This window comes from Drosophila persimilis, unplaced genomic scaffold (genome assembly GCF_003286085.1).
Source record: "Drosophila persimilis strain 14011-0111.01,24,50 unplaced genomic scaffold, DperRS2 tig00000000-arrow-pilon, whole genome shotgun sequence".
NCBI classification, from domain to species: domain Eukaryota; kingdom Metazoa; phylum Arthropoda; class Insecta; order Diptera; family Drosophilidae; genus Drosophila; species Drosophila persimilis.
The window spans coordinates 9675141-9697243 of record NW_020825288.1 but is presented as its reverse complement, the minus strand read 5'-3'; the positions used below and the strand labels follow the sequence as shown (position 1 = coordinate 9697243).

General features: G+C 47.1%; 2 protein-coding genes across 2 annotated transcripts in view; one reads left to right on the top strand and one right to left on the bottom strand.

Moving 5' to 3' along the window:
- The window catches only part of LOC6587610, a 45863-nt gene that overhangs the window by 1086 nt on the left and 22674 nt on the right, over positions 1-22103 (bottom strand). Inside the window, exons 3-6 of the mRNA XM_002013071.2 lie at positions 12603-12817; positions 11347-11482; positions 8000-8133; positions 31-319 (exon numbers count right to left, since the gene is read on the bottom strand). Coding sequence (XP_002013107.1) covers positions 31-319; positions 8000-8133; positions 11347-11482; positions 12603-12817 — 774 coding nt within the window. The remainder of the gene's footprint in view (positions 1-30; positions 320-7999; positions 8134-11346; positions 11483-12602; positions 12818-22103) is intronic.
- LOC6587617 (anaphase-promoting complex subunit 4) lies at positions 2341-5035 on the top strand. Its single transcript, XM_002013073.2, has 2 exons — positions 2341-4725; positions 4794-5035. Exon 1 carries the CDS (start codon positions 2369-2371, stop codon positions 4694-4696), a length of 2328 nt encoding a protein of 775 aa, XP_002013109.2. The 5' UTR covers positions 2341-2368; the 3' UTR covers positions 4697-4725; positions 4794-5035.

The window sequence follows — 22103 nt, the reverse complement described above, 5'->3', positions numbered from 1 at the left end:
TTAGGCGACCGGACGGTCAGATGGACTCACCTCGTGCCGGTATCGGATCCTTTTGCGGAGTGCCCAATTCAATTTCCTTGTACTCCTGATACAGGTCGCCGATTTGTGCCGAGCAGCGCAGCAGCAGGCCGCCCGGATTGGGATTGGGTGCGTAGACGGGCGCGCCGTGGCCGTAGACAGAGTTCAACCCGTACACGCCATTGTAGATGGCCGGATTGACGCTGGAGAAGTGCACGCCCTGCAGCTGGAGCTTCACGGAGATGCGGGAGGCAATCAGATTATCGATGGTTCGTATGTACTGGGTCTCCACATTGGTTATCTGGAATGGGAAACATATAGGGTTAACGAAAGATTGAGAGTAGGCAAGGCGCAGGGATTAACATTTTTCGACGGCTCCTGGGTCTGTTTGTTTTACGCTCGCAAATGCATTTGCATAATTTAAAATGCCCAGACGGAGGGGACTCTGTGGGTGGGGAGGGGGAGTTTCAACATTTGGCAACGCTTAGCCCTCACGCTGGTAATAGTTTTGTTTGTACTCCTTGGACAGAGAAAGAGAAAGAAAAAACTTTTGCCAGCCAGCATCTTGTCGCCATTTGCAAGTTGGCACAGTTTGCCGAAGAGCCGAGCCGAACGGAGTCGAGGCGGGGGACTGGAAACGGGGGACAGGACAGTTGCCACATGTGCTGGGCGACACTTGTGTATGCATGGAAATTATGTATCAAGGAACTTTATCTGTGTTAATGTAATGCAGCAAAAAGCAGCGGCGTCTGAGCCAAACACAAACACACAAAGCGGCCGAGAGAGAGCGGAAAAAAGTGGAGGATCCCTGGCCGAGCAGGAAGCCTCACACAATTGCACACATTAGTGGCTGCGGCGTCAGCAGCAGGACATGCTTGCTGGTAGAAACAAGGACACAGACATGGACATGGACCAGAGCCGAAACTGCGCCAGACGACACATTTGACGAAAGTTTTGCCAGTTTTCTGCAGGCCTTGCCTGCCAGCCGGGCACTCTGCCTCCTCCTCCTCCACTCCGCCTTCAGTCCTGTCTTATGCGCCATTTCTGCCTTTCATTTGACTTGCATCTGTATTGCTCTGTATCCGTATCCGTATCCCTATCCGGATCCATGCCCATGCCCAAGCTCATGTCCTCGCTGCGTAAGTCCACTTTATTTTCGCCAGCTCTAAGACGCTTAAACTTGCATTTGGCTTAAATGCTGCCAGCAGCTCCTTCATGCGAGAACAGCTTTTATGCTTAATGGCAGTTATTTAGTGCAATTCACTGTAAAATTGTTGCCATAAGAGAATCTACCGCTCGCCATCTCCAAGTCTCTTTTTCTCTTTCCCTGCATCTACGTCCACGTCTTTATATCTCTGTGCCCCGCTTTGTGCACAAATGTGTATGTGAAAGGATTTGCGCTTTGATAAATATTTTTTTGTTCCCCTACGCATGTGCATTGCATGCCAAAAAGCAGATGTTTAAGCAGCAAAACTTCTTTTTGTATTCCCGTATTTTACTTGCAGCTTTTCCCTTTCACATATTTTCCCTTTCCTGTGTTGTGCATACAAGAGAAATTATATACTTTTAATAGTTCTGTGCAGTTTAGTGTCGGCCCACAGAAAATTTGTCCCCAAGTCTTGCAAAGAGGCTCGGATATTGGGAGAGAATTTCGAAAATTCTCGTATTTCTCGTACATGGCATTGCTTAGTACAAAGGCTTAGTAGCAATTCTAAATAAACGACAGTCGATACGATTAGAGCGTAATAAGAATGCAGTAAGAGTTGGACTGTGGCAGAGTTTCAATGCGATTGTTGCAAAATTCAGAAATTGGCTGTGTGTGTTGGAAAACATCATCAAACATCGACTGATAGCCGGAGACTCATTTAGAGACGGCTACGAACACTAATTTTGCGTTTGGTCTATCATGCTATCTCTCTCTTCCCAGCAAATTTAGCAAAGTCTGAATCGATATCGCGAGTATCGGGTGTAAATGTAGAGTTGTGGCCCTAGCTATCGATATATTGTTATATTGTTTTTCCGCTTGGTGTTACCGCTTTTTGGCAGATTTTTATGAGACAGAATGGACTTTCTGTGTTTGGTACTCTTATTTTTATATGTATGCATTTTGAACACAATTTCCAATTATAGCCGATACTTGAAATAAAATATCGATGTTTTATACAGAAAAATCATCCCTGTTTTGGTGGATTGAAAATGGTGTCGAAGTGAATTAAATTTGTCAAGCTCTGTTACAATATCTATTCTGCTGTGAGTTCTCCCATACACATAGGCGAAGTGTGAATAAATACATTTGGAAAATTAGTTTTTGATTCAATTTTATAGGTTTATTGGATAACAAAAGGAAACAATGACGCCGGCAAGCAGGATGAAGCTTTTTGGTGGGCGCCACATGGGCTGCATTGTGGAGCTCATTGAGTGGAACAATAAAATGGATCTCTTTGCCTACGCTACGGAGAAAGGAGAGGTGGTAGTGCAGCGGCTGAACTGGCAGAAGGTCGCAACCTTCCCCACGCCCGTTGAAGAAGTCAAAGTGCGCTCGCTCAGCTGGCAATTGGACGACTCAGTCCTGGCCGTGGGCTACAGCAATGGAAAGGTTGCTATACTGGATGTCGAGAACGAGACCGTGATCTCGAGTATAATCTACGACGACGACGTCAGGAAGGTATACTTTAGCAGCACTATCGACTGCCCGGAAACCTTGGGAGGCCACACTTTCAACGCTAAAGACAAGCACAAGCTATTTCTACCCAAGCCATGGCCGCTGCCCGAAATTGACCCATCCCTGAGAACGCTAGAGCAAAAGTCTTTTCCCGAAGGTTCTCCGCGCTTCCTGATCGTAGTCCTATGCAGCGGAAAAGTGCATCTGCTGCTCTTTGCTGCCGTGCAGACGGGCAGCATCGATCTCACCCAGTACGTACTGCACCCCGAACAGTTCGAGGTGTTCGATGTGCAACTAAGCGGCGACTTCAATGCCATTTACGCCCTGCTGCGCGACGGTCAGCAGCTGAAGATGCTCCACTTCCGAAACCAGCTGCTGCAGGATTTCAAGGCGCCCATACTGGGGGTGGCCAGGCTCTGTGCTCACATACTCGAGACGAAAAACTACATAAATAGAACCGAACAATGCCTAAAGGAGACCTGGGAGGCTGTCCAGCTGGTAATGGAGAATAGACTGACATATTATGCCAATGCGCAAGCATACGGAAGTACATCCGCAGATTTGTTGGAGCTGCATATCTTTGGCTTTTCTACGTTGGAGGTGGAGGAATTTCTTACAATGTCAGAGAGAGAGCTCAAGAAAATAGCCAAATCTGCGGAGCGCGGCTTCAGGGACTTGCATGCCCTGGTATTCAAGCCCCTCAACGAAGCGGCCATTAGTATGTTCTACTTTCTGAACGCGATAACCGGCTTGGCTCGCATGCCCCATTTCTATGAGTCTCTCCTCTTGCCGGAGGTGGCCGTCGAGGCGATGCGTGCGTGCGGATCCTTTTATCTGAAGGTGTTCGAGCTACGAGAGAGAATCGATACCCTGGCAAACGATTCAAAGCTGTTCCACAACTGGCTGCTTTTTACCATATTGCGGCTGTCGCACCAGGAGATACCCGATGAAATGGTCCTTAGCAAGAAGGAGAACGCTGCTCTGGCTGACCTCCTTTGCTCGATGGAGCCGGATTCAGATGACAGCAGCGATGATGAGGCGGAGCCTAAACTCGGTGAAGCCTTTACTTTGCCCTCTCCCAGATCCACACGTAGCCTGTTTAACATGGAGCGAGTGGGTCAGTACCTGAAGAATGCCTTCCTGACGCAGCCCCACCCGGTGGACCCCAATCACCTGTGGGACGAGATTGAACGCGAGAGCAACTACATGGGCGCGTCCAATGTGTTCGTGCCGCACGACAAGAAGCTGTCGCTGGTGCAGCAGCGCGAAAAGATGTTCAATGCTATCGATGGCATCCTCTACAGGCCCACGGAGAGCATCAGCGCCAGCTTCAAGCTCAGCTCGTCCATTATCTGTAGAGAGTTTCGTACTGTGGAGCCAGAGAAGGATCAGGACTTTCTTGCATTCAGCTACCGTGCCAACGATTCAGCTAAATATGATATGTTCGCCCTAACTATCAGCTGCGAGGAGGCCATGATCCTGCAGTTTAGTTGGGCCGACGATTGTCTTTTTCGCTGCACCCGCGTCCACTTGAAGCCGGGCCCCTTCACCCAACTACTTGACGAGGAATACAACAACCTGCGCCTCGTGGACCTGAAGTTCTACAACGAGTCCATCCTCTCCGTGCTGACCCAGAGCATGTCCTACCCGAAAGGTGTGCGTCCCCACAGCTGCCTCATTCAGTTATCGTTAAGCGAGTTGGAGAATCAGTGCAGCCATCACCATCTGGCGGCGCTCGTAAATCTGCCGGATGTGGCGGAATCGCGCAGCATTCACGACATCTCCGATGAGACCGCCTTCAAGCTTTTGGATGGAGTGTGTACGATGCTCGCTGTCTCCAGCGGCCGCAGAGTGGTCACAGTTCTCTCTGACTCCAAGCGCAAGCTGACTATCTTCGAAACAGAGGTCGAGGAGACGGACGACACGGACGCGTCCCAAGGATCGTTTCTTCAGATCAGCCGGGATCAGATCGCATCCATCAGTGACGCTGAACAACTCGATTCAGCTCGGCTTTGAATCCTTCCTCCTTTGTTTTTGTAATAACGGTAATAAATATATATAAATGTAATATATATATCTACAACAAATTTGATTAAAATGTACCCCTTTTAAGGTGTTTCTGAAGATAGTTCGGGCATTCTTGGAGCCCTGAAGATAGATATTCAATCAAGAAAGTGTAAACTGGAACTGAAACGGACACATATCTGGAAGATGGGTTGGGTATTGTCTGGTATTGTCCATAAAAACTCAGTAACACAAAACAGAGATGGTTTGACTGCAAGCATAAATTCCCTGCACCAGGCACTCATTCAGACGAAGCCAGACAATGCTAAAAACCAATAAATATATTTTATACGAGTACTCCATCGAACATAGTGTGTGTGTGTGTGTGTGTGTGTGTGTGTGTGTGTGCAGTGCATTGCCAGCGTATCAATAACAAATAAATTGTGGATAGCACTGCAATATCTTTCGGGCCGATACGTTACTGCGCTCGGTTACTGTTACTGTTGCCAAGAATACAACAAAAATAAAAAGTATGGCACAAAAGAGCTGCCAAATAATGCTCCGTTAGGGTCTGCTCCTGGGCTGAGCAGCTTTTTTCAATTTTCCGCTAAATTTGGCAGGGCTCAAGTGCTATTTGTCTTCATTAATGCGAATGCGAATGCGCCTAGAAGTTGGCAAATGCCTCTCGAAGATTCGGTTCGTTCAACCCCGGGCCGGCAAATGCTGCGTAGCATTTTTAAGCCAACGCCAAATGACATGCAGCAGTTATTAATTGGCAATTTACATGCCAAATGATTAATGCCCGGCCGGGTCGGGCCGGATCCGGATCCGGATCGGTCGGAAGCAGCCAGACCCAAAATAGAGCCACAGCAGCCTAAACCGAAGGCACATATGTCACACGGGACACGGGGGATGTGGATGTGGATGTGGATGTCGGTGTGTGATGCTGGCATGTGCTTGCTTGGCTTGGTTTCAGGAACGGGAGTGTGGTTGGGTCGGGGACCTATTGCAAATTACTGCTGTGGCATTTCACCGCAAAAACTTTTGTCAACATAAAGTTCTGTGGGGGCCCAGGTCTTGGTCTTGGTCCTGGCTGTGCCGAAGATTTCGGCTCCTTGCTGGCGCACCTTTTAACGTAAACTTTGCTGTGGCACAGACCATGCTCGAAATGTCGGAAGTGCCGGAGAGTGTGGGTGTGTGTGTGTGTGTCTCTGTATCTACGTGTGCAGCCGACATCCGCATCCGCCTCCACCTCCACCGTTGGCTCCCCTCCGTGTTGATTTGCACAGCATGAAATATTCATTTGTTTCCTGTGATCGGCAATTGTAATATATCTTCCTCCTGCGGTATCGTTTTCTACTCAATTTTAGTCAATGTCTGCCACGTTTGCTTACTGTTTGTTGTCTTGCCATTGCCGTTGCTACTCCATTTGCCAGTGCCGAAATTTCCCGATGTCCTTGCTCCATGTGGCAGCCGGAGGAGCATTGCCGATAAGCTATCATTTCATTTCCAGCCAACAACCCGTTTGAATATTCTCTTTTCACAGAGTCGGAGTAGCAGCCGGAGCCGGAGCCGGAGACGAAGCCGACGTCGCAGCCTTGTCCTTGCTCCTTGCTCCTTGCTCCTTGCAGTGCTCGCTCGAGCATCGAGTTATTGCGGTGCAAATGATTTGAATTCATTTATCATGTTTAATGCGGGCGCTGCCAGTGCGCTGCTGGAATGTGGCAAGGCAGCCATTTTTCAACGGCATTGACAACCCTCGCCACTCTCTACTTTAAAGAGTCGACGGCAAGTCAGGCTCTAGCATAATGGAGAGCTTTTCTTCAACCAGAGACCAGACCAGGCATTCTGGTTCATGAAATCATCGGAAAGCAGTAAATTGTAAGCCAGCCAGGATATTCTTTTGTTTTCCTGAACAATATGCTCTGTGCACCTATCGAGCTGTCAGGTGCCGTTGAGGTTTTTTAGTTGGTGAGCTCATGGGTGGCAAAGATCATATTTCTCAAAGTTTTGCGCTTTCATTACAATGGAAGCTAAATCCGATGCAATCCAGACTTTAGTTTCATCCCGCATACAATCCGAAATCCGGAATCCGTATCCTGATCTCAAACCCAACCACAAATTAATACGAATATTTTCCTATGCTAAATTATGCATCAACCCAATCCAAGACACATCTTAAGCATGGCAAGCAGTCCGGAAATCAAATTTGAGTCAATGCAGTGCTTCTGCAAACCTGTACAGGCACGTGGCACTGACTCTTCCACCTTGTACCTTACAGTGGCGAAGGCATGGGGCGAAATGGGGAACTTTGCCTTGACCAATTCAACTGCTCGTGGCATCGGAAGGGTGGATAGAAATTATAGCAGAGGGAGTAGAGGTGCCCCAAAGAGCAGGGAGAGCCGGAAGGGCAGGGAGTGAGAGAGACAGTACAACGAGTCGCATGTGGCATGCATATTCATAAAATTGCAATGGGAAAAAAACCGTTATTCCGACAGCTCTGGAAGGAAGACGGAGGCAGGGATGGCACAATGGCAGCAACGACAACGACAGCAACCAAAAGTGAAAATCCACACGGCATGACAGCAATGAGAGAGGGTCTTGGAAAAAGACGGCTCACAGCTGCGACTCCTGCTCCTGCTCCTGCTGCTGCTGCTGCTGCGGATCCCGCTTTTGCTGGCCGGGCATCCATTCCCATTCGCATCCCCAGTAGTGGTGCGACAAAGGATCTGGTTATGTTTGCGACCGCATAGAAATCTGTATTTCACAGTAACTAAGTGACAAAGGAGGCGGCCACAGATGCGGCTCAGCCTTGGCCTCGTCCTCGGCCACACAGACTATGCATTGTTAATACACATGACAATTCTCACTCTCTCTTTCGCGCGCTGTGGCAGGCTGTGAAATTGCGCATACACCACGTTGACGGATGGACGAGCCCCTAAGGCAAATGGTGGCAGAAAACAAGACACACAAAAACAGAAAAATAGGAAGGGAACGAACCCTTTTGATTAAAGTCCCATGTCCCAGCCCATTTTCATGCTCATTTCTCAGCAGAATAGACAAGGACTTCAAAGGATTCGGAACTGCTTTGAACACAAATAGCCGCTGACCCGCTGTCAGATTTGTTTTTCTTTCCGCAAAACATAAAATAAATTGAAGTGGACTCGGACCGAAGCCCAGCCCAAGCCCAGACCCGGATCGGGACCCAGTTACAGACTTCAGGCTACAGGCTACTTTACTGTAATATTTCACTGGAATAATTCCGTAATACAGTAGAGTACAGTAGAATGGAGTACAGTAGAGTAGAGTACTTACCACCATGTTGTTGATTGTGAACGTGAGCTCGGCCCGCGGGCGAGAGGGTGGAGTGCTGCAGTTTGCTCGCAGAACGTCGCCGGGCTCGTAGCGCGTGTGCTCCGTGGACAGCTGGGGACGCTTCTCGGGCAGCTCTGCGAAATACGGAAAGGTTGGAAAAGGTTTAGCTTCAGCTTGTTGACTTTCTAGGACAATTCAATTAGTTGGTCTGACTTGGGCCGGCTTGGGCACTTCTCAAAACACATTAATAGGCGCATAAGTGGAGACAGGAAACCCGTGTCCCCCTGAGCTCTTCAATCACAACCGCACCGCCGGCTCCGCACCAGCGGAAGGAGTTCGGAGGATCTGCGGAGCTGCAGAGCTGGCCACGCTTAACTTTTTAATTAAGTCAACCGGGGCGGGGCCCCGGCCACCACAAGACCGAGAGCAACAAAGTAACTAATGAAGAAAGTAATTTCCATGACAAAGGCGGCGGCAACTTTGCTCTTCCCTGCTCCCTGGCCGGGCATGGCTCAAGGCAACTTTCTCCCTGTGTGTGTCTCGCTTTCTAATCCTGACCCTCTTACAGCACCCCTCACAGACTTTTTGCTGCCTTGGCTTTGTGCAGATTTTGACCTTTTTGCCAGGCATCGCCCAATACAAAATGCCCAGTGCCTCTTGCCTCTGTCTCTGCCTCTGCCTGTGCCTTTGCCTTTGCCGTCAAATTCCGTCTAATGAGGGTCAGTTTGTGCCGCAAGTTTCGAGTTTAATTTAGCAGCTGACCAGCCTACTTTGCACTTGGTTTTAGCTAGAACCGCTCCTCCTCCTGGCCCGTTTCGCCCCGCCCTTTTCGTTTGACTCATGTCATTAAGTTATTAAAGTTAAGGCTGCCCAAATGTTTGCCAACTATAAACTTTTGACTTGTGCAGAAGGCAGAAGGAGCCCGCCATTGTGACTTAATGAAAGCCAGAATTAGCATAACTTTTGCGCCAGGCCATCCATTGCCCTTTCTTTCCCTTCCCTTCCCATCCTTTCACTCTCCTTTTCTTTCGCCCCTGCCTGTCTTGGCGTTCAAGTAACAGGCATTTTCGCTGTTGTCCTTGCCGCGACGCGTATCGAGACCGACAGGGCGCGGCACAGCTCGGCGCAAGGACAAAGTGTTTATTTTATGTGCCTCGCAGACTCTGCGCCACAGCCAAAGCCAGAGCCAGACGCAGTCTCAGCCTTTCTGGTGGCTTCTTGGCCCGCAATCTGATTGCCACTTGAGCTCATTAACACACGATTAAACCTCAGAGTTATTTGCACCAAGGACAGCGCTTGCCACTGCATAAGTGAATGGGTGCGCACGGCTAAGCGGCGGCCACAATAGTGATGCATAAAACATAAGACTCACAGCGAAGCCAGCACAAAAATTATGCCGCAAATCAATGAAATTAAAGCGAAAGTTTAGGCAAATGAGTTCTCTGATCTGTCCGTCGTGTTCAGTGCCTCTGGTTTTATCTTAAAGCATACATACTGGTACCATTTGCGCTGATTCAAGGCATGTACGCAATATGGTTTCTGTTGCTGTTCAGCCTCGGCTTTGGCCTCGGACTGTTTTGCTGGTGGCTGGTGGCTGGTGGCTGGGGGCTGTAGTAATTTATTGTTTAGCCAGCAAGTTATTGGGGTTTTAGTGTCGACGACATTAGGGCAAAGCCGCAGAGGCTTACACACACACAAACACACACACGGGCCAACAGAGCTCCCAAGACTTGAGGCTGGCTCCTGTCAGTGTGTCAGTCCCCGGCTGGCTTATCTCGCATTGATGTATGTCCTACTCTAGAGCCCCGAGACCGAGACTAGCCATACAACAAAACAGTAGAGCAGCCAATTAAATACCACAGCATTTAATGAAACTTTAATAACTTAAGAGGCAGCCAACAAAAGGGCGTTGCGTGGCTTGGCGTGTTGCGACGCGTCCTTGAAACACTGCGGGGCATTTGCCCGAACCGAAGACCTCATGAATTTAAAGCAAATGCATGATCAAAAGCCCTAATCCCTTGATGCTAGTTAGGCAAAAGCGGCCAATTAAATGGGCTAAATGCGGCGTTAAATATAAAGCAGACGGGCACGCAGGCGGGAAGGAATTCAAGAAGCGCCAACCAAGCCCGCAAGGGCAGGAGGCAATGGCAATCTAATAAAGTCGGCCAGGACGCGGACGCGGCAGACATCTAAATGTTTAATGCTGGGCAACAACCAGCCAGAGAGCCAACCAGTCAGGCACTCATCCAGGCCGTAGCCCAGACGAGCTCTCAATCATACGCACGCACACAGCAAGACTGTGTCGAAGGGGTTGCTGGCTGGGGTGGATGGCTGGCTGGCTGGCTGGCTGGGGTGGATCGGTGGATGTATGGAGGAGAAATAAATCGCTCAGCAAGTGGCATAAAAATCAGCCACTAAAGCAGAATTTAGCTGTCGGAGCGAATTTCTCGAATGCTTAAGGCCAAGCGGATATAAAGATTAACTCTGACAAGCGCTGATGCCGCTGCTCGACTGTTTGTTGATTGCGCAGATGAGCTGCCGCCTCCTGACTTCTGCGTACTGCCTGATGCCAGCCAGCATTCCTGTCGATTCAGGTCGCATTACACATACGCCCCATATGCTGCAACGACCCACTAACCCACAGCACAAGTGGATGGCCAATTGTTGTGCTCTTGTGCTGGCGCCTCCCTGCCATTAATGGCAGCTGCTAGCTGCGCATCAACTAAATAATTGTTAAGCCGAAACGGACTGGCGCTCATTGCTTTTCATGACCCTGCCACGCTGATTAAATCCGTAATTCAGGGCGCGCCGTGGAACGCTCATTTAAAACGCATAAAGCCGTGAAATGCGTGGAGCACAGGTAAGACTCCCAAATGACCCCAGACAACACCACCACCATCCACCTACCCCCACACTCCACTCCATACAACCTGCTTATCTGGCAAAGTCGAAATGGCCTGTTAATGACGCAATTTTCAGCGGAAAAGTTTCCCGACCTGCAGCCGGAGCAGCCGGAGCAGCTGCCGTGACCTTGGCCCCCCACAAACGAATTGCCAAAGAGCCAGAAAGTTTTCTACGGTCGGGTCTGACCCTCTCCTAAAACAGCACCAAGTTGACGTAACGCTCTTAGCGATCAAAGGAAGGAGACTGTCAAAGGTGGCCGGATAGCTGATACACTCACTCTCTAGCATGGCTAGCATGGAAGCTTTTAAGCGCACTTTAGGCCAATTTGGAAGAATCAGCTTAGACATAGAGTGGAGATGTGGAGGGGAGGGGAATGGGCGTGGGCGTGGGCGTGGGCATGGGAGCTACTGAGATGAAAGCGAAACGAACTGTATGAGACTTACCGACAACTTGCATGGTGTCCACTGCTGTAGCTGTCGAGAAAAGTGGGGCGTCGGCGGTGACTTCGCATGAAAAGTTTCCAGAGAGGCCGAAGCCAACATTGCGTATGAGCACCTGGGTGGCATTCGAGCTGGTAACCTGTTGATCAAGAGCAGATAGTAAGAAAAATTTAGTTTATTTAAAGTTATTCCTTCCCCGTTTCCTCACACAAACCCCAAAATAACAATAAATCGTCTCTACACCTGCCATCTCTCAGCTGTCCGCAATCTGACATCGAACCCCACAAAGAAATGCACTTAAATTTATTAAAACAGCTTAAAAAATAAACAAATACATATACACAGTCCGCAGGACAGGAATAAACGACAAGAAAAACTGTCTGCTGGCTAGGTAAAAGTTTTCCACGGCAGGAGCACAAAAAAAAAAGAAAACAAAAAACCCAAAAAAGTACAAAAGTACAAAAAAACTAAAGATAAACTTGCTGGAACAAACTCAATAGCCTGGTGAAATATTTAGCCAGATTCAGAGCAACTTTATCGAAGCTACGAAATTGCAAGGACCTGCATCGCCTCCCAGCTCCCAGCTCCCAGGCTGGATAAACTTTTTCAATAATCTAGCCAAAGTAGAATTACCCGAGGCCGAGACTCAATTCTCCGACATCAGCCCCAGTCCCAGCCCCTGCCCCTGTGACAGCCCCGTCTCATTCACAGCCTTCTCGTGGCTGCAGTTTTTGCAGGTGGGCGACAAAACTCCGACGCAGCATTCAAAAATTTAAATGAAAATTGTGCCGCAGATAGCTGCGCGTTGATAGCGCCCAGGACCGTCGGAATCCTCACGGCCAGACCGCCGGACGGCCGGTACTGCAGTCAGGTGTCCCCTGGTATGCCTTGGCGTTTTTTGAATAACCGCCAATAACAATAAAACTGCCAAACTGAATATGCATGAGCGAAAAGTTTAATATATACAATATAAATAAATGCAGTGTGCGCGCAATTAAGGACTTCAAAGTAGAGGGGGTGGCAGGAGTGGTGCCGTACGGTGCCGTATCTGGTTTGTTCGGTTCTGTCTGGTCCTTTCAAAGTGGAAGCCATTGACTGACTCAGTGGCCAGAAAAAAGTGCAGCCATCGATTGCGAAATGCTTTAATGGTTTATTCTTTTGAAAATTCGACTTTCCCAACCCATTCACTCACTCAATCACCCACTCATTCGCTCACGCGTCTCTTTGAAATGTATCTTTTGTCTTTTTGTCATACTTACATCGACATGAATGCCAGGAAATGGAAACACTTTCGTATTGGGAAATTCACCGGGCGTGTAGCGGTAAAACTCCAATTGACCGCGATAGAACTTCGCCGAATAGAGCGGTGCCCCGTCCAGGTCGTACATGCAGCGCAGCACCACGTGCTGGCCCCGTCGCACCGCCGGTGGTTCAATGATTAAATTGACATTGCGCAGCGCGCACTCCACGAGCTCTGCAAAGGGGAAACAAAAGCGGAAAATGTTGATGGAATTACGTGTGAATGCAAAGCTGGGGGAATTCCAATTTAGTTTTTTTTTTTGTTAAATAAATTATTGAAATATTGCACGAGACCCGGGCTCGGTAGCGGCACTGATAACGCATAAGCCACCGCTTAACTGCACCGCAATTGCTTGCATTTCAGTTATTACATTTATTTGTTGTATTTGTTGGTCTGTGGTACTCCGTTCGCCTGCGCCCGACATACCTCAAATGCCATGCAAATTCGGTGAAAACTCAATTCAGCTATTCAAATTTATTGCGAATACCCTTGGCCACTCTCATTTTTGATGCGATAAACACAATAAATTTGGTTTTCGAGTTTCCCGAGTTTCCACCATTTTTGTCTAGCATTTCCGGAGGAATGTATCCTCAAAGGTGGGATCATTTCAAACATTTTACATTCATAATAAAGATAGGAATCTCTTCTTTTAATCTCTACACTTTCAATATATTATTTCTAAATACAAACATATCATATATCAAGAGTATTCAAAGCTTCGACCTCTGCAGAAATAAAAATTTTTGTATCACGCTGTTTTTTTCTCGTCAAATGATTGTCATATTTGGTGCTTAAATGATTTATAAATATTTTTTCAACCATGGGAAGCTTGGTGGTATTATGGTGGTATTTCATAGGCGCCCTTGTCCGTGCTCATACGCATAAAAATAATATTTTAAATATTGAAACATGGCACTATATATGTATCTCTGGTAGGGCAGATTGATAACTGAATAAATAATTTAAATCTGAATATACGGATAATAATAAACACCACCTCTTGGCACTGCAAAAGTAAATCAAGCTTAAAGCTAACCGAAAATTTCTTGAAATATACCAAAATTCTACATCTGCATTCGCCGCAAAAAGGACCTTCAATTACTTTTGCAATTTTCTTGTTTGCTTGCCAAGATTTATTAATTACCAAACAATCAACGCCAATTTCCGGCAACTTTACGGCCGCCCATTTCGGAGTCGTTTGTCAACAAATGCGTAGCATTATTCAAGGCACCGCAGCGGAAGCTGTCCCGTCCCTCCGTGCCCCCCACTCGCTGGTGTGATGTCGCTGTTTTACAAGCATTTGCAGCGCTTCCAACGTAGCCTAACAAGGCACTCAAAAATTTTTTATATCTTATTTGGGTCACATTTCATGCGGCTGTGCCCTTAAGAGTAATGGCACATAATTTGCGGCTTTGCCGGCCCCCCATCTGAGGCAATGGAGAAAGGATGGATGTCCCCATGTAAACTGTAGAATGGAGATTGTGGAATACTTATGAGGCAAGAATTCGGCAGCCTTGCAAATCTCTCGCGAGGCGAATAAAATGAAATTGTTTTCATCTTTTTATATGCCGTCTGTGCGGAATTCATTACCTTCGGGAGTTGTTCGCAGACTCGTATATCGGGTGATATATCTGTTACTGAGGGAATCTGAGGGCAATTGGTATGATTTCCATGATACCATGAGTGCCACAGCCTTTGCCACTGCCACTCGAGTTGACCTTTCCCATTTACTTCATTTGCAGGCTGTAGAATGAATTTTTGCACATTGACCTTAATGACCAGCGGGGCCTGCCAGCATAATTGGCCGAAAGTGTCCTTGCCCGGGTCCTGGGCCATGCCAGTGCTCGACATAAGCAGTACCTTAAAGTCCGGCCCTGCTATCCCCGCATAAATATTTGCACACTGAAATCGAAAATGCCGCTTGTTTGCCAATTGAAAATTGGAAAGTGTAGTTGAAACTGCACACAGCATGTAGCCCGAGCCCGAGCCCGAGCTCGGAGCATCCCCAGAGCAGCCGGGACAGGTGTGGAAGGTGTGGCAAGGGCAACAGCAGGGCCTGGTAAGGGTTGTAGCAGCGAAATGCAACCGCAAATACTTGCTTATTGCTGGCAAAACTTTGCTTGTTAGTGTTTAGGTTGGAGTGCAGCAAGAAATCATAGCACACAGCCGGGTGCACAACTTCCAATAAGAACCAAACAATGTCTATAAATCCACACACACACACACTGGCACACACTGGCACGAGGGAACGGAACTATAGTCTGCTCGCAAGGCAAAGATGTAGTTGAAAAGGTAAAAAGTTTGTGCAAAAGTCACATATTTGTTCGATTTTGCTAAGTGCCAGCTTACAAGTGCCTTGTCCTTATCCTTCTGCGATTTGTTTACATGGCAGGCAACAAAGAGAGAGAGAGAGAGATGAAACAGAAGGGAGCTTGAGCTCCACTGCTCGCTCCCGATGTTGCCCGGCTAGCTGGAAAGGAAGTAGTGTTTTTCCTTCGCCCTGCCCCCATACTAAATATCAATGCAGCTCGAATGCCCCCTGCTACTATAAACGCGCCCTTAAAGAGGGTATAACGAGCTTTACGAGTCCTTTTCTAGGATAACAAAGTTCACAGAGAGCACATAATTATTTGATGCATCCGTAGGTATGTTTGTAGAGATATACATGCATACAGGAAGCACACATTACTATATAATATAAGTAGATACATTGATCTGTAAGGGTATTTCCAGTTTCGAATACCTAGACAAGCGTTCCTTTCTTCCTTCCTTGTTTGCTTCTATGTTCCTGTCGTGCTCCCAGGGCACCGCTCTCATTGTCCAGGAGGGGGGCCGAAGCAGGAGAGTAAACACTTTTCACGCTCCTTTCACCGCACTTTCTTTTTAGAGCAGCAGCAACCATCCCCAATCCAACACCCAACCCCCCGGCAGTCGCCTTGTTTATTGTTTTCCAATCTCTGGCCAGAGTGCGTCATTGCGGGAATTGTTCGGTCGGAGGAAACATCGGTCGTCGTTCGCCGAAACCGCAAGTGATACTAAATTGAAAAGTTAGATGCCATTTTTTGCTGCCCTCCCCCAGGGAGAGGTCGATTTTTTGTTGGCTATCCATTGGATAGTTCGAAAAAGTTACCAAAAATTTGCTTGTGCTTTGCCGCTGAGGCAGTTTGGGGGTTTTGGGATTGTGGAACTTCTCCAATTGACCGAATGGTACTCTAGTACTCGCTTTAAACTGTATTACAATCGGGGAAGTTGGAATTTTGTACTCAAATGTTTTCTCCGTTTAGATGCAAAGTCCTTGGAGTGGTCCCCGAAATCCTGAAAACGTGGCTCCAGCAACAGGCAGCAGGCAACAAAGCAAAAGCAAAAGCAAACAAGCCCCAAAACTGAGTGGGCATATTTATCACAGCCCAATAATTTGTAGAGTCGCTTATGTTCCCATGCCGCCCCCCTCTCTGTCTCTCTCTCTGGGTGGGGGTATGGCAAGCCGAAAGCAAACAAATGTCGGGGCACCAGGCATGTAATACTCGTGCTCCTATCTGTGTGCATTCATGGACGTGCGTGTGGGAGTTTGAATGTGCTTGTGTGCACGTGTGGGTGAGTATTGTTTCGGTATTTAATAGGCATTTGTTGCAACTTGAAATGGAAATTGCTAAGGTTGCCGCCGCTGCTGCTGATTCTGCTCTCCTTGGCATGTTTACCAGGAGCTCCTTGAGCCTGTGCCCGTGCCTTTGCCTGTGCCTGTGCCTGTGCCTCTCTGTACCTCTCCGTGCACTCGTCGTCACCCTCATTGCCTGGCTGCCAGGCAGCCCATTGAAAGATTTATCATTCACCATAAACAGAAACTGAAACAGAAACAGCACGGTGGAAAATGAGTAGGGAGTGGCTCTGGAATCTTACAGGCTAAATGAAGCAATGGGAAACGCATATGACGACCCACCTGTCTGGGCCCGGGATGCCTGCTTGTGTTGACAGAGCCCACATAAGCAGGCCGTACATACATATGTATAATGGAATTTCTAATAACCAGCCCCAGCCAGTCTGCCTGCTGGGTCAACAGCATTTAAGAACCGTCAGCAGGCTCCAGCAGTGACAATCAACGCAGCAGCAGTTCATTTGCTCAGACCCCGGCCCCGGAGTACAAGACTGGTTTGGGGTCGGTTTGATTGTGGCCGGGGCTGGGTCTGGCAAAGTTGCAGTGCCCAAGTGCACTTAGTCAAGCATCGGCTAACATGCACTTCAACAGCCCCATCCATAGCCGTAGCCACAGCCCAGCCCAACTTCCGAGAGGTTCGGTTCATTCGAAAGCCAAAGCAATTTAATTAACATAAAAAACGCAGCTCGCACAATTCGAAACCATAAATCAAAAGCCCGCACACGCCCAACACTAAACTAATACCAGGGCCGGCCAGAAAAGGACCGGACCGGACCGGACCGAAAAAAGCATACATTCAAGCATGCCCTCCTGTGTATGTGTGGAAAAAAGTCCAGCAAAAAGTGCAATAAGGAAGGGTCTGGGAGCAGAAAAGAAAAAACGAAACGTTTCTAATGAAACACAAACTGCCAGTTACGGTCTACAGTTACTGGCGGCTCTTCTGGAAGTTATGCTTCACTGGAAGTGGATATGGATACCCACCAAAATTTGTTATTCTGCTATTTGCACCCTTGAAGCGGGTGTTATCAAAAAGCCGAAATGTTTCCCCCTTGATCATGCACTTCATTTTGTTGCCGGTCTATTTAAGTAGAAATCGTTACCACTAGGATATGGAGATTGTAAATCTTTTTACAATGCTCTTTAGGAATACAAAGTCGAGAACTTCATTAAAAACTGTTTAATTTCTGAAATTGTTCCGCTTAAAGGGTATTCGAATGTAGTAAGAGCCTACCAAAGCTAGGGGTAGCTCTTCTTTCCTTTGTCACAGCTCAACACCCCACGCTGTGGGCCCAACCCTAGCCCACACCACACCACGCCCCACCGCAAGCATAACCCGTTCGTGTCGTGTCCAGAGGGCATCAGCATAAACAAAGAGCCCAAAGAGCACGCCAACATAATTTAGTTAAAATTCCATCGGTCCGGGGCGTGGACTAAGCCGCACACACCTCACCGAAGGAAATGAAAAATGCTGATTATGGAAACGCGAAGAGTAATTTGTTGTGTGTTATGGCGGCGCTCATTTGGCTGTTTGGCTGTTTGGCTGGACGGCCCAAAGGGGCGGGCGGGGATTATTAAATTCGGTTTTGATTCGGATTTTCACAATTTTCATTTGCTAATTGCATGATGGTTAAATTCAATTATAAATTAATTATGTGTAAGTTAATCAAATGACCAATCAAATAATTTTAAAAAAATTGCCAATTGAAAAAAGTGAAATAATTTAAATTTCGTGTTCTACTAATCGTTAGATAATACACGATGTAACCGTTCAAAGGTTTAATTACCAGAACAATGTACATATATATTTAATTAATATTTTTTTGGCTGGAATTGGGGACAGGCTGCACGGAACACTCCGAGGACAACGCCTGTGTCACTCGGCACTGGTTTATAAAAACAAAATCCCGACAAACCCGAGAGACTACCCGAAGGAGCAAGAACAGAGTATAACAAGTGGAGCCCTCAGCCCTTGCCCTTGTCTCCTTTGGACAAACAGACAACGGACAGGACAAACAATAAGAATATATGCGATAAATGAAAAAATAATAACAAACATTAATCCGAGTGTTGGTTGCCGAGGGCTGGTGTGCCGGAGTGCTAGAATGCTGGAGTGTTGGAGTGCTCGAGTGCCCTGCGAGTGGATGATGATGATGGTGATGGTGTGCCAAAACGCCGCCTCTGCCTGCTCCAGGACACCAGGATTGTAGCCGTGCTCCTGCTCGCTGGCAGTCCTTAGTCTCATGATAGTCTTTCGTTATTTCTTTCTTTGCACAGAAGCGCTAAGCAAATAAAACAAAAAGGATAACAGTGCAAATACGAGTATGGTGCAGACGAGCAGCCGGGGTGAGCAGCGCCAAGGCAAACAGTCACTGCTAAAAATATAGGTATGCATGTGTGTATCTGTGTATCAGTGGATCTGTGTATCTGTGTGTGTTCGTATTAGCAGGAGTATTTTTATTTTATGCTGGTGACATTGCAGTGCATATAAGTCTGGTTCTGGCTCAGGCTCTGGCTCAGGTTCTGGCTCGGCTCTGGCTTGGTTGCTTAGTTAGTTATTCCGCCTTTTGCTATTTGCCAATTTTCATTTGCTCTCAACTCTGCCCCCACGCACACACACAGATACAAATTTGCTTGCATGTATTTACTCAGCTTGTGTGTATGTTTTTTTTCTCATCTTTTCCGCTGCCCGAGTCTGCTCTGCTCTGCTCACTTGGCGTATACGCAACGTGAACGAAAACGACGACTCAATTGAGGCAGGGCAGCAAACATTTTGTTATCTCGGCACCAGCATCGATGCCGAATGGATTTTTAGTTCTCTATTTCCCCCCCCTTCCATGGCTGCGTTCTGTGTGCACGCCGACTGTGCTTCTTTCTTTTTCTTTTTCATTTTCTTCGCTTTTTTTTCGACTTCATTCAGTTTTTCCATTTGGCCCCACCAGTCGGGGCGGGACGCGGCGGTGAAGCGCTTATCTCGCATGCCGCATCGCGAACTGCTTGTAAATAGCATTCATGGCCTGACACTAATGGAACTTTTGACCGTTTGTGCTATCCGTTGCCGTTGCCGTTGCCATTTGCCCATTGCCCGTTGCCCATTGCCCGACGTCCGCTGCAGGCCGTGGCCAGCTTAGATACCATTCATAGACTCAACTGGGAGTCGCTTTACCACGAGCAGAAGCAATATTTTGATACCCTATGCTGAGCTAAAGGTTCGAGGATCCCCCCTTTTTTATGCTCAGATTTCACTTTAGTTTCTGCTTCACAATACTTCCACTGCTGAGAAATCTAAATACGATTTAACCCTTTTATTTGTTTGTATTTCCTGTCCATTCAACTAAAATAAACAATTATAAGGTACTGCCGATTCGTTCCATAAAAAATAGTTTCCATTTTTATTTTTGGTAAGTCGAACTCCCGCAAGTTCGATTGTTTTCTTCTCTTTTGTGGGAGTTTTTTCTTCCATACCTCGGAATTTTTTAAATTGTGCGTTTTTTCATCACTCTGGTGGTATCAATTTTGGGATCCAACAGTTTGTCCAGTCCTTCAACAAGTCGCTGGCAATCGTTTCTGGGAGATGGCAGCCAGCAAAGCAATCACCTGCCATGACTGGAGGCCAAAGGTATTGCATTTTTTTTTAGTTGGCTCTTGCGGCCAGATGATCTGCGAGTGGACCCGATAGATGTGTAACTTAAAAGCTAACTAATTAGCAGTCGATGGTGGATATTTTCCTATCGCAGATCCATTTGCAACTGCACTCGAATGGAATTTGGTCTGGTAGGACAGCACTGGACTCGACCAATCCGCAAAATTGTGTTTGATTAGAAAATTAATCTGAGCCCTGTTTTAAATGAAAATACGGCGAATGGAGAGGGTGGGCCAGAGCAAAGCGGGACAGCGGACGATAAGCGACAATGACATTCGGAAATTTCATTTTTGGTAACTGCATTTCTCGACACAGGCACTGGCACAGGCACAGCGACAGACCCCGCACAAATGTGGTGCCAATGGGCCAAGAGGTGCCTCTGCGGGCTGCTGGGGATTGGCGAATGCGGGGGTGGTGGCAGGAATATCCATTTCGTTTTATGTTTACAATTTGGCATGGTTTTTGTGCCATGTGATTTATGCATAAATTGATGCTACTATATGTTTGTTTGTTCTTCTCGATGGCAAAAAGCGCATTTGCCATGGACATCCTGACTGTCGCCCGTTCGCCCGCTCCCCTAGCCCGGCCTGGCTGGTTTTTGGTCATGCCACACATCTCTGGCATGTTGCAGCAGCGGCAAAAACATTCATAATTTTAATTAAGTCATAGAAACGTGCCGCACACAAAACGCAGAGATACTCGTATATTTGCCACGCTTAACTTTTGTGCTAGTTTTTCCTCTGTCTCTGTCCTGATCCTGTTTCCCAGTTCATCGGGCGACTGTATACCCTGGCACAGAGTGTTGTGATTTTCATGTACATATATTCCTTTAAAATTCGATAGACCTCAGTTTATATACTCTCTCCTCAGTTGGACCGAAGGAGAGTATCTACCGATATCAAAGCAATATTCTTTTGGAAAGGGTATCCAGGACTTCGTTCGCAACATGATTCCTTATTGTTTGCTGCATGTTGTGCTCGTAGCATTGTATTTGGTTACGATACTCACCAAATTGCACTTGAAATTTATCCTCGAGCCTTATTAGTTATTTACGCAGCAGGCGCTCTGCTCTGTCTGCACATCCCACCACGTGTGTGTGGCTGTATCTGCAAGTGTATCTGTATCTGTGTGCGGCTGTTTGCCTTTGTATGTGTAAATGGGTTTATGCAAACGCCCTTGCTGCTGCTTTTGCTGTTGCTCCACCTACCCCCATAGCGTACACCAGGAACCCCACAGTCATTGCAGATTTATAGCCCGCAGCCGTTTTCAGTGTTTTCTTTTTGTTCGGCCCTCCGCTCCGTTTTGTTTATTTGGTTTTGCAATTGTTAAAAGTTTATGTCGTTTTTGTTGCGGCTGTTGCACTTCGCACACAGTTTCCACTCGGACTCTGCAAAACAACAAGTTCCTGTTATTTGGAGGAGTGGCAGGGGTCCTGGTCCTGGCAGTCAACAAAAACCAACACGAAAAAACAACAAAACAAACAACAAACAAAACTAAAACAAAAGCAACGAAATTTTTCGTCCGATGGTTGCGATTTTGTCGCTGTGATTTGTCCTAGATATTTTTTGGCAACGTTGCTTAATTAAACGTGAACCATTGCCAGATGGAGTTTAAATATCAGAAAATTTCGTTACCAGCCGCCAAATATTTGGTTGAATTCGCAAAAAATATGGCAGAGTAGCTTGACGCTCCAATTGATTGGAAACGGGCAAAAAATAACACTCGGATTAATCAGTTTTTCCTAATTATGCATTTGTACGAGACTAGTTTTTAATTAAAATATAATTTTTCCACTAGAAGCTTAATTGTATGCCAATAAACTATTTTAGATTATAGAGAATTAGAATTATCCATACTTCGTATGGCAGAAAATGGCTCCGACTCTGAACTGGCAAACTTTTCCGATGATTACCAGATTACATCAATTTAAAGACTTAATATCTCCTTTGTTCTCCCTCCGCTTCTTGCGGAATACTTTACCAGCTCCAAGTACTCTGGCATTAATACCAATTTGCACTTGTCAATCAAGGCAACACTCAATGGGAGCACTCGAGCTGTAGCCCGGCCAGAAACCTACAAAAGTTCTAATGAGCCTAATTATTTCAACTATTTAGCCAAATACACAGACACTTTCAGCAGCGGCGGTAACTTCTTGTGGCAGTCGGCGG